Source organism: Lontra canadensis, unplaced genomic scaffold (genome assembly GCF_010015895.1).
Source record: "Lontra canadensis isolate GAN:19392208 unplaced genomic scaffold, GSC_riverotter_1.0 scaffold184, whole genome shotgun sequence".
Classification (NCBI taxonomy): Eukaryota; Metazoa; Chordata; class Mammalia; order Carnivora; family Mustelidae; genus Lontra; species Lontra canadensis.
Genome location: NW_022631178.1, coordinates 842,384 through 854,575, shown reverse-complemented (window position 1 = coordinate 854,575; position 12,192 = coordinate 842,384). Strand labels below are relative to the sequence as shown.

The window sequence follows — 12,192 nt, the reverse complement described above, 5'->3', positions numbered from 1 at the left end:
CCCTCCACACTCACACCACACTCTGAACACCCCCGTGTGTCAGGACACCCACCCTCGTCTCTCTCCACCAGACAAGGCCCCCACTCTCCCCGCCTCTCCCTGCGGGCCCACAGACGTCTCACCGCACACCCGCCCCAGGAGCGACCTGTGGGTGGGCTCCCAGGCCCCCTGCCGCCCTTCCAGCAGCTCAGGCCGCCCAGCTGCCTCCTACCACACCGGCCCAAGGCCACCCCCCATGGAGGTCCTATGTGCTCTGCTCCCCAACAGCGGGGAGCTGCCCGGGGCTCCTCACCCCCACCCTCGACGCCAGCAGCTCTCCCCCCGAGAGGCTGCTGTCTCTTAGCTGCCCCCCCCCCACCCCGGGCAGGCAGGTGTGGCTTTCCCACCTCCATGGCTCCCATTCCTCGGCCTGTCCCCGCTCTGACCCCAACTCTGCCCCCCACCCTGACCCCCTGACTGTCTCTTACCCTTGCCTCTGGGGCTTCGCCCTCCTCCTGGTGGCGATCGCCTCTTCGGCGAGGGCCTTGCTGACCCCCAGCCCCATCTGTGGTGGGCCCGGGCTACTGCCTCTGAGTGTCCCCATCGAAGGGGCCTCTACTCTCCCGGGGCCGCCTCCCCCAGCCAGGTGAGCTTCTCCACCGCTGTCCTTGCACACAGTAGGTGCTCAGTGAAGTCTGTGTGCCTCAGTGGCATTGAGGGGCCTTCCCCTGAGCTGCTCCGGGTGGGAAGGCAGACAGAGCTGGACTGGTAATCCTCTCCCCGTGGTCGTGGCTGGACACCCCTCAGCGGGCTTCCAGGAGGATCGGGCCGTCCGCTGACCTAGTGACCAGAGGAGCAGTCCACTCCTCGTCCCCTGTGTCCCCATCCCTTCAGCACGGCCATCAGGAAGCCATCACAGTGGGCAGCAAGGAGCCGGGCGAGGGGTGGGGAGAGCAGAAGGTGCCTCCTGCTTGCCTGCGTGGGCAGGGCCGGGCGGTTTAGAAGCCAAGCTGGGAACAGGTGGGTTGGTGGGGAGCCCTGGGGAACTCCCTCTTTGCCCGCCTTCAAAAGAGCTGAGGTCCACTTGGGGGCGTCTCGATGAAGAACCCTGCCCACCCCACTGCCTGAGCGGGAAAACAGACATCCGAGGCAGAGGACGACTGGACTGTCTCGGGGAGAGGGATCCTCTGGGCCCCGGTCTGGCTGCAAAGTCGCTTCTCGCGCAGCCCGCGGCCAGGCAGGGAGGGTGGGAGGCAGGGTGGGGCACGGCCTCTGGTGACAGCAGTGCCCCAGAATGCTCCTGGCAGGGGTGAAAGGGGGGTTTCCACCCCCCCCATGCCTGGCCTCTGGAGCTGAGCCTCTCCCAGTGCGTTGGGGCCCTGCTCCGGGGGTGGCCAGGACCTGGAGGGGGAACCCCAGGGCTACAACCCAGGGGAGAGGGGTTCCTCAGTAGGATGTCCTTGAGGGAGGGCTGGGGGGAGGACCAGGGGAGAGGGGTACTGGCTGGGAAAGGGGACCCTCGCGGGGAGGCTATCTGGGCGTCGGTGGAAAGGAGGCAGCGGCCGGGACTCCCGGAATCATGGCAGGGCCACTTCGGTTCTCGCACATTCCCTGGCCCTGAGCGTGGAGCCCGGAATAGCAGCCCCGGGGTGGGGGGTAGGGGCGGCCAGTTCCCGCACGGCTCCCCCGCCCTGGGCTTTCCAAGGTCACCGGGATATGGACGCTGGAACACCAGGCCGCAGCTCCGGGGGACCGGACCCCGCGCGGGGCAGTCCCCTGCCGTAGACCCGCGCCGAGGCGCACAACGGCCGCGCGGGGGCGCACGGGGCTACGGTCCCCTCGGACCCCAGCCTGGGCGCGCCCGGGGAAGCCGGGTGGGAGGGGCTGCCCCTGGCTCCCCCCCCCCCCGCCCCTGGCTCCCCCCGCCCCTCCCCGCGGGCCCCGCCGCTTCCGCTCGTCCTGGGGCCGCCCCGGGAACCAGGTCGTGTCGCCTGGGCTCTGCGTAGCCGGTAAGTCCCTCTGCCTATCCTCCCACTATCCCGGCCCGCGTCTCCTCCCCGTCCCAGGGCCCGGTCCGGCTAGGGGCTGGCCTGGCAGCAGTCCCCAGGGTGGGAGAAAGCTCATCACCACTTCCTCCTGGGGAAACTGAGGCCTAAGAGGCGTGGCTCGCCCTGGGATCACACTTGCCGTCAGGAGTGCCGCCAGAACTGAGGTGCGATTGCCCGCCTGGGAGGGGTCTCTGGGGAGTAGAAGGATGGTGCTTCTAGCCCCTCAGTTCCCCCCACCTAGACCCCCACCCCTCAAGCCAGCGCAGAGTGTGTGGGGGGAAGAGGGGGTGTCAGAAGGCCAAGCCCTCTCGCCCTCCAGCAAACTTCTTCCCAGCCAGCTAGGGCTCTGGGTTCAGAGAGGGGCAGAGACGCAGCTGCTGCTCAGCTCTGGGCAGAGAACGGGACCTGCCCAGTGGTCCCCAAGATTCTCAGCTCCTGGAGCCACCGTGGACTCCAGTCCCTGATGTCCCAAGCAGGACTGTCAGAGCCAGGGCCTGAGAACCGGGGAAACTGGGGCTCCAGGGGGCCCAAAGGCTCCGCTGGTACAGGACCCGTGCCCAGGACCTCGGGGCTGGAGACCTCCAGCTTGTCCTTCGAGTCCTCTGGGCTCTGCTGACCACCAGGCAGCCTGGGCATGGCCTGAGAAAGGACGCACAAGGTGGCCACTTCCCTCCCCCTTTGTCCGGCAATGTCACAGTCATGAGGCAAGTGATTTCATCTTTCCCCGGACAGATAGGGAAACTGAGGCCTGAGGGGACAAAGTCTGCCCCCCAAGATACCTCCCTTTTTTCTTGCGCCATCCTCATCAGCGGCCCCTTTCCCTCTGCAGGCCGCCCTTGGTGGGGCCCACAGCGTCTGCACATGAGGTCACGAGTCGGCGACTGGACTGGGGCCAGGTCACCCCCCTTGTTATCCCTCAATCCAGGGGCTCCCTGCTGCTGCGGGTCTGGGAGCTGAGGTGGCCTTGGAGGCCCAGGTCCAGCTTCTGCCAGGGACTCAGGCCCTGACCCGGTCCCCACCAGCCGCACCTCTGCACAGTCCCTCCTAGAGCCCTGGACTAAGTCCAGCTGGTCCCCCTGGCACAGATGGGGAAACCGAGGCCCAGGGAAGTGGAGTGGCTGGCCCTTGGCCACACAGGAAGGTAGAAACGATGACGGTGGGGTTAGTGGTGATGGGGCCCTGACCCTGGAGACACCCGTGCACTGTCCTGGAATGATCGGACACAGATTGAGCACCTACTGTGTACATTAAGAGACGACACAGTCAGTAAGAATTAAAGATGATATTCTCTGAGCTCGGCCTCTCCACTACCAAGTTCTGTGCCTCCCGTCTTTCTGACCCGATTCGATGGACCCCTGAAACTTTTCTGTAACGGGGGCTCTGTTATTACCCTACTTTTCAGAGACGAGAACAGAGGCCCAGAGAGGTTAAATTATTGCCCCAAATCACACAGCCAGTTGGGGCAGAGCTGGGCTTCAGACTCTGGCCTGCTGGCGCCCCCACGGCAGCGCCCTCGGTGCCCCCCCACGCCCCGCCCCCTCCAGAACCTCCTTCTGCTGTGGACCTTCCTGAACTGTGGTTTAGGAGGCGGTGCTCAGGTAAGCGGGGGCATTCCAGGCAGCCAGTGGACTTAGAGACCTGGCCGTGGTCTGGGGGCCACCAGGCTCCTCTGCAGGCTGATGGTGCCTCTCCCTCCCCAAGTAGGGTCCAGGTGAGTGGACCCCGTGGGGTTCCTGGAGTCGCTGTTCCAGCTCCTGCGGGCGGGGTCTCTCCGTGCGCAGCAGGCGCTGTGTCTGGTGAGCGCCCAAATTGGCTGGTGGGGTGGGGTGAGAGGGGGGTGTCCCGCCCCACTCCTGGCCGCACCCTCAGCCTGCCCACACATGCTGTGCCTTTTAATCCCACTGATCCAACTGGAATGTGGGTGGGGTTGGCCAGGCCAAAGGGGGGGTCAGGCCAGCTCTGGAGAGAAGGTTACTGGGGGGTCCTGAGCACACTCTGGCCATCTTGCTCCTTGTAGGTTCCCTGGGGAAGAGCCGTGCTGGGGAGACTCCCACGAGTACCGTCTCTGCCGTTTGCCAGTGAGTGGTGTCTGCCTCCCAGACCCTTAGCTGGGCCTCGAAGACCTTCCATCTCCCGGGTTGGGCCCCCAGATACACTTGCCACCCTGCCAGGTTCTCTAGGCTCCCCTGGGGCTCTCCCAGCCTCAGACCTCTGTTTGTCCTCAGGACTGTCCCCTAGGGGCCACTCCCTTCCGAGACCTCCAGTGTGCCGTCTACAATGGTCACCCTGTCCTTGGCAGCCAGAAGACTTACCAGTGGGTGCCCTTCTATGGTGGTGAGTCGCCTTCCCTCCTGTTGGTCCAGAAGAGGCAGGGAGAGGGGCAGGGAGAAGGGGCTGCTAAGGAAGCAAGAGGCCTGGAGGACTGTAGGAAGAGAACTTGAGCGCTGGGGCTTTGAAGGGCATGTAGGAGTTCAAGCGACGTGGGGGTGGGGGTCCAACATGGCCTGTGAAACAGGAGCAGGGGGAGGCAGGGTCTGTCCTGCTCAAGGTGGAGCGCCAGGCTGAGGATTTACTTGGAGCTGTATCCGGAGGCCAAGAGTTCTCAAACTTGTCCCAGTAGGAGGAAATGTTACTGCATTTAGCTGAAGGCAGCAAGTTACATAACTGTGTGCCCGGGGCAGCGGGCCTCCAGATTTCAGGGAAACAGGCAGCTTTAGACATAGTGGAAGCAGACACAGATATGGAGAACATTCCATCTGTCGAACTCTGGGTTTTTTTTTTTTGAGAGGGTGGGCTTTTTTCCCCTGAGAATTAGAGGAAATTTGCCGTGATCCACCCCCGCAGAGGCCTGCCAAGGCCAGTTCAGGCTCTGTCCTAGGCAGGGTCTGCCAGCCAGGCTCAGGGCGGGGCAGGAGGCTCAGACAAGCAGAGATCAGGGCTGCCCGACTGCCAGGCAGAGGGGGAAACTGAGTCCTGGGGGAGGGCCAGCGACACACCCAGGCTACACAGAATTCGGTCCACACTGAACGCTTTCTGTTGGGCACATGCTGGGTGCAGGACCCAGTGCTGAGTGGCCTCTGCCCACGGCTGTACGCGAGAGCCTGGAACAGTGTTGGGAAGGTCGTAGGTGCTCTGTGTTGGTGGAACTAAAGAATGAATGAAGAATGGGTAAGGGTGTTAGCAGTGGATAACGCCTAGGGACCCCCTAACGCGAGGGCTTCACCTGAATGAATGAGCGCTCCCCGGACGTCAGAATGCTTGTCCGGGACGGCCCCCGGGGGCTGGGGGCGGAATGCCTAGATTCGCTCCCTGGCTCTGCCTCAGCCTCCATGTGCGGCTTTGGCTGAGTCTCTGGGCCTCATCTGCCTGAGGAGAAGGAGGCTGGGACTCCGACCGCGGTAGGAGGTACTCCAGGGCCCCTGCATTCCTCCCGCCCCCAGCTCCCAACCAGTGCGACCTCAACTGCCTGGCCGAGGGCCACGCCTTCTACCACAGCTTCGGCCGCGTCCTGGACGGCACGCCCTGCAGCCCGGGGACGCAGGGGCTCTGCGTGGCTGGCCGCTGCCTCGTAAGGCCTCGCAGGACCCCGCAAAGCCCCCCTCTCACACCCCAGCCCTGACCTGGACACCATCCCGTTCAGTCCCGGGTCCCTCCCTCTTCCCTAATCCCCGCCCCCTCCCCAGGTCCCACCCACCCCTAGGCTCCAGAGTCCGCCCCTTTACCCACGGACCCCGCCTCCAGGACGGACCCCGCCCCCAGGACGGACGGAGGCAGGGGACTGTGGGTGAAGCCGCGCTCGTCCTCTCCGTCCCTGTAGAGCGCCGGCTGTGACGGTTTGCTGGGCTCGGACGCCCGCGAAGACCACTGCGGCCGCTGCGGCGGCGCCAATGAGTCGTGCCTTCTGGTGCAGCGCGTGTTCCGAGACTCCGGTGACAGCCCTCTCTGTCCTCCCTGCTGACCTGCGGTCCCTTTAACGAGTCTGCTGACCTGCGGTCCCTTTAACGAGCCTCGGGCCGGAAGCGAAGTCCCGAGCTGATTGGGCAGTCTGTGGCCCAGCCCCCTCTCGCTGATTGGTTATTCCCAGATGGCCCCGCCCTTCCCGGAGCAGTTGGGGGTCTAACTCTTTCCCTGCTGTACTTAAGCGAGAATAATCCTAACTCCAAAAGTTAACCCATCGTTTGGGGCTACCAGGACCCCCTCGTACCTTCTTACCGCAGTATCTCATTTAATCCTCAAATCGTCCCTCAAATACGCTCCCTCCTGCGCCCCAACCCCCTCCTTTCCTCCCACCCAGGTGCTTTCGCAGGGTACTGGAACGTGACCCTGATCCCCGAGGGTGCCAGACACATCCGTGTAGCCCACCGGAGCCGCAACCACCTGGGTATCGCGGGGTCTAAGGGGGGAAGCGCCCTGCTGGCCGCCTGGGAGCAGCGGGGATATCCTGAGGCCGGGGGCGGAGGACGCCAGGGTCGGGAGGCGGACGGGCCGGTCCGGGAGCCCGGGCTGACCTTTCCCTTGCAGCGCTGATGGGGGGCGACGGGCGCTACGTGCTCAACGGGAACTGGGCGGTCAGCCCACCCGGGACCTACGAGGCGGCGGGCACCCATGTGGTCTACACCCGCGAAGCAGGGCCAGAGGAGATGCTGAGCGCGGCTGGGCCCACCTCCCAAGACCTGCTCCTGCAGGTGCGGGCCAACTTCCGCGGGGTGGGGGGGGGAGATGTAGGGGATGGTTGGGTTACAGGAGGGAGGCGGAGGGCGGAGAGGGGAAGCCCAGCTGCGAGGTCCCAGCTCAGCTCCATAGTGTGACACCCCTCCAGGTCCTCCTGCAGGAGCCCAACCCCGGCATCGAGTTCGAGTTCTGGCTCCCTCGGGAGCGCTACAGCCCCTTCCAGGCCCAGGCACAGGCCTTGGGCTGGTCTCTGCGGCAGCAGCAGCCTCAGGAGGTGGACGGGCAGCCCTCCAAGCTCCCAGCAGCCCCAGCTACCGCTGTCGCACAGATCCCAACCGCCGCCCCAGGTGAGGCAGCACGGCCTGGGAGGGAGCAAGCAGGGGGGGAGGCCTGTGCCCCTTACCGTACCACTCCTGCAGACCCCTGCTCACCCTGCCCTGACACCCGAGGTCGCGCCCACCGGCTGCTCCACTATTGCGGGAGTGACTTCGGTGAGAGACTCCTAACCCCAACCCTCACCTGCCTCCTAATTGACCCGAACTTGACCCGTCCTGCTGACCCTTGACTCCCTGACTTGACTCCAACTTGACTCCTTCTGACCCTTTGCTGTAATCTGCCCTTTGACTTCTCATTGATCCCTGACCTCGCCTGACCCCAGCCCCTCCAGTGCCCCATCCGACCCCAGTTCCTTTCTTTGGCAGTGGGGTGCGGGTGGATGGGCGCCCAGGGTAGAGCGTCCTGCCAGCCTCCACATGGCCCTGCCCTCAGTGTTCAGGGCCCGAGTGCTGAGCCGCCAGCATCAGGCCCAGGAGACCCGCTACGAGGTTCAAGTGCGGCTCATCTACAAGAACCGCTCGCCGCTGCGAGCCCTCGAGTACGTGTGGGCCTTGGGTCGCTGCCCCTGCCCCCGGCTGGACCTCCACCGGGAGTACCTGCTGGCTGCCCAGCGCCTCATCAGCCCAGACGGCACTCAGGACCGACTGCTGCTGCCCCACACGGGCTATGCCCGCGCCTGGAGCCCCGCGGAGGACAGCCGTGTGCGCCTGGCCGCCCGCCACTGCCCCAGCTGAGCCCCTCGACAAGGCCCTGCCATGTGCTGCAAGAAAGACACGCCGGACCAGGAAGCCAGGAGATATCTTACACCTTGAAACTGTGTGTCTGCTTTGATTCCCTTTGCCTCACACTCACGTTCTTAGAGACACTGTCACAAACAAGCAAGGCCCAAAGGAAGACGTTGTAATACATGTTTCCCCTCCTGCCCTTGCTACCAGGAAGCTCGCTGCTGGTTAATGACCTGACGCCCTGTGCTCTCTCTTCTCACGGACACACATAGACTGCGTATAGTCAAAGACGCTCTAACAAACAGGCCCATCCCCAGAGGACATGCCTGACGAAACTATAATGTCCCCACTTCCCGCTTTCCTGGCTACCAGCAAGGCCAGAGATAATCTTGAGGGCCTTAGTAGTTCTGGCTGGGTTTCTTTCTCTCCTTCCCTCTTTCTCTCTTAAAGCTTTTATTTTATTTTTTAAGCTTTTATTTATTTATTTATTTATTTATTTTAAAAAATATTTTATTTATTTATTTGACAGAGAGATCACAAGCAGGCAGAGAGGCAGGCAGAGAGAGAGAGGGAGAAGCAGGCTCCCTGCTGAGCAGAGAGCCTGATGCGGGGCTCGATCCCAGGACCCTGAGATCATGACCCGAGCCGAAGGCAGAGGCTTAACCCTCTGAGCCACCCAGGTGCCCCACTTTTATTTATTTATTTTTAAAGATTTTATTTAATCTTTAAATCTTTGAGATCATGACCTGAGCCGAAGGCAGAGGCTCAACCCACGGAGCCCCCCAGGCGCCCCAAGCTTTTATTTTTTTTTCAGTAGCCTCTACACCCAGCGTGGGGTCCAAACCCACAGCCTGGAGATCAAGAGCCGCTCGCTGCACAGACTGAGCGGGCCCGGGCCCCTGGCTGGTTCCTTTCAGGCAACGCCACCATCCATCCCGCTTGTTTGTATTGAATTTTTCAAGGCACCTGGTTAAGCATACTGGGCCACAGACACCCCGGATGTCCTCGTACCCAGACCCACGGTCGTGCTGTCCCTGTGTGTACCCCAGCCCTGTCCTTCTCCCAGCCCAGTGCACCCTCCCACGCCCCCTTGGGGGCCATGCTGTCCTTGCACACCATCCAGGGCCGCCCCCCAGGAGAGGAAGCAGGTCACAGCTCTCAGCCTGTCCCCTACCCTCCTGTCTTCCTGGAGATCTGCTACTTCTATATTCTTCTGGGGCCAGGAGGGCGGACCTTGCTTATGTGTGCATTGGGGGTACCTGGGGGGTGTCACTCAGCAAACCCTCTCCTTGGGGCTTCCTGGAAGGGCCCCCCTTTTACCTTCCCTCCCTGCTGGGTCGGCTCCCACGCTGCCATTTGGGGCAGTCTAACTCCTGTACCCTCCATGGTTGTGTTTTCCTCTGGGACAAGGGCTGCTCAACAGGGAGGTCTCAGGTTCAGCCCCCCGACCTTGCAGGTGACCTGCGGCCAGACCTGGCCCCTCTCTGGGCCTCAGTTTCCCCATCTGAGCGTACCTTTCCAGCCCCTCGCAGCTCTGAGCATGGGCACCATGCTCTTCGGGCTCCGCCCGGGTCCCTGCACCCCTGGCCTCTCCATCCAGACCTGGCCCTGGTGCTGAAGGTGGGGGCCCCTCCAGTCCCTCCACGGAAAAGTGGGGCACAGTTCTGGAGGCCGTGCAGTGCCCAGGCGCCCCCTGGTGGCAAGACGGGAAAGGACGGGATTCAAGGCTCCTGGAATTGCCTGCAGCCCCCAAGGGCCCCACGCAGGCCGCCCACTGGCACCCACTTCTCTCCTGGTGCTTGCCTTCCTCGGGAACACCTCCTCCCACACGCCAGCCTCCTCACATGGCACCCACGCCCAGGGTGCCTCTGTGCCTGTCGCCCCAGCCAGCACCTCCGCCCTCAGCCCGCGGCTGCCCCCTGTGCCGCCCTGCTGTCCTGTGGGTGTGTTGGGGAGTGGGGTCCGCGGGGCAGTCCCGCCACGAGCTCCCAAAGCAGCTGGCCTGGCCGGCGAGGAAAGGTCAGTGTGGGGCGCAGACGGGATGGCCTGTGGGCCCCCTCCTCACTGCCCCCTCCCTGGCCCGGCAACACTGTTTCTAGGGACCGTCACCAACAACCGCAGCAGACATTGCCTTGCCTCCTGAATGTGCTCTTCGGCTTTAAAACCAACAGGACAACAAGGAGAAGAGAGGAGAAGTCACAATTCTGAAGACGGTCAAGTCCCTCCCAAGGGCGGTCAAGTCCCTCCCAAAGGCAGTCAAGTCCCGCACAGGGATTAAAGCCACAGGTGGGTCAGGCAGAGCGATGGGAGCGGCTGCCCGAGCTCTGCGTTTTCCTCCACCATCGCCGGCTCTCGGCTCTTACTAGTTACCGTGTCCCCCGGGAATACGCTGTGCCTGTCGGGGTAAGGCTGAATCGGCGCCCGAGGGGCCCAGGGGGCACAGTCCAGAAGGTCTGCCTGCAGCCAGCTCCCCTGGCCGAGGCCTGGTGGCTCACAGCTGCAGATTCTCTGAACCCACTTCCCACAGGAGGCCGTGTTTTGTCAAGGAGAAAGAACAAAATCAGGCACGTTTGGGAGCGCCTGAGTGGTTCGGTTGGTTAAGCGACTGCCTTCGGCTCAGGTCATGATCCTGGAGTCCTGGGATCGAGTCCCACATGGGGATCCCTGCTCGGCGGGGAGTCTGCGTCTCCTGCTGACCTCTCTCTTCTCATGCTCTCTCTCTCTCAAATAAATAAATAAAATCATTTTAAAAAATCAGGCACGTTTGGAACACATCTTATTAGTAAAAGGATGAAAACTGCAGCAAGGATCAGTGACCCCCGGAAGAGTTCTCCCTGCAGCCCTGCAGGGGGCTGGCTCTGGGGTTCCCGTGGGTTTCTTACTATTTTTTAACTCTCTGCAGCCAGCATCCCCACCTACCCGGGCCCGTTCTCCCTTCCTTCTGACCCGGAACTAGAACTTGGCCCCAACAGCTGCTGAGAGTCCCCGGGGGGACCCAAAGCCCCCCAGGGTTACATGCGGCCCATGCCGGCAACTAGCATAGCCACCGAGGGGCACAGCTTGGCCGCGTCTGCTCCAGGTGAAGGGGTCCTCCTGTGACGGGCTGCACCCCCATCCAAGTCCTAGTCTCCAGACCTGTGAACGGGAGCTTATTTGGAAAAAAAGTCTTTGCCAAAGCAGTTAAGAGTCTCAAGATGAGATCATCCTGGATTGTCCAGGCGGGCCCTAAACCCAGTGACAGGTGTCCTCGTCAGACAGAGGAGACAGCTGCAAGGCCACAGAGGCGGCACTTGGAAGGACACGGCCACAAGTGCAAAGATGCCTGGAACCGCCCAGCGCCGGAACAGGTGGAAAGGACCTTCCCCTGGAGCCTCTGGAGGGAGCTTGGTCCTGCCACGACCTGACCTCCGCTCCGACTCAGGCCTACAGAACACGGGAGAACAAATCTCTAGCTGGAAGCCTCCCAGTGTGTGGTTATTTGCGTCTGGCTCCCCAGGACACTGCAATCTCCGACAGGTGTGTGCCCCAGGAAACAAGAGCTCCAGTCACCAAAGGCCGGTTCTAGAATGTTCCTAGCAGCTTTCATCACAATAACCATACATGGGAAGCCAGTCCAACAACAGAGGAGTGGTGTAGCTACACTGAATGAAATAGTGTCCTCACCACTCAGGACGAAAGTGTGGCTCACTCCTGCCGCGGGGGGCGAATCTGACAGCCGCGGCTCTGAGTGGCACCGGCGAGGGCCGGACACAGCGACGTAAGTGACATGCAAGGACAAAGTAAACACAGGATGGGGGCCACCCCTGGGGGTGGCAAGTGACTGGGAGGGACTGGCCGTGTTGCCCCGCTAGCTCTGAGTTTCTGGTTACACTCTTCTGAATGTTGAAATTAAAAACAAAACAAGGGCGCCTGGGTGGCCCAGTCGGTTGAGCCTTTGGCTCAGGTCATGATCTCCGGGTCCTGGGATCGAGTCCCTGCTCCGCGGGGGAGCCTGCTTCCCCCACACTCGAGCCCCCACACTCATGCTCTCTCTTGCTCTGCCATCTCTTTCTCTCAAATAAATAAATAAAATCTTAAAAAAAACAAACAAACCAGGTCTGAGGGGCTAGAGGTCATTGTTTCCACCTGGTAAGATAGGTGTGTCCTCCCACCTGTGCTCCCTGGCGAGCTGATCCTTGGAGGTCCAGGGAAAATCTTTGAGGGGACACAGCTAGAGCCTATTTTGCTGCCCCTTGGATGGCAGGGGTCAGTGCCAGGTGCAGAGCGAGCCTGGTGCCTCCTTCTCCCACCCTGGACTATGGCCACACCATGTTCTTCAAATAGCTGGGACAGCGATAAGCAGATTCCGAGATCCCTGTCCCCCACACTCATGTGGACTTCTCAGCCTGCAGCGGGAGGCAGGGGAGGCTCGTTAATGATTACGCTCAGTCCCT

At 62.3% G+C, this 12,192-nt stretch overlaps 1 protein-coding gene across 2 annotated transcripts; it reads left to right on the top strand.

Annotated features, from left to right (window-relative positions):
• Positions 1 to 1,673: 1,673 nt before the first annotated feature.
• Positions 1,674 to 8,228, top strand: ADAMTSL5 (ADAMTS like 5). Of its 2 annotated transcripts, none has more exons than XM_032847037.1 (13): positions 1,674 to 1,988; positions 2,857 to 2,923; positions 3,430 to 3,625; positions 3,732 to 3,823; positions 4,045 to 4,105; positions 4,253 to 4,361; positions 5,468 to 5,595; positions 5,845 to 5,956; positions 6,322 to 6,408; positions 6,549 to 6,712; positions 6,847 to 7,045; positions 7,118 to 7,189; positions 7,467 to 8,228. In XM_032847037.1, exons 2-13 carry the CDS (start codon positions 2,889 to 2,891, stop codon positions 7,766 to 7,768), a joined length of 1,557 nt encoding a protein of 518 aa, XP_032702928.1. In that variant the 5' UTR covers positions 1,674 to 1,988; positions 2,857 to 2,888; the 3' UTR covers positions 7,769 to 8,228. The 2 variants fall into 2 exon arrangements, with proteins under 2 accessions (XP_032702928.1, XP_032702927.1); XM_032847036.1 differs by lacking the exon at positions 1,674 to 1,988 and adding an exon at positions 2,005 to 2,191.
• Positions 8,229 to 12,192: the final 3,964 nt, after the last annotated feature.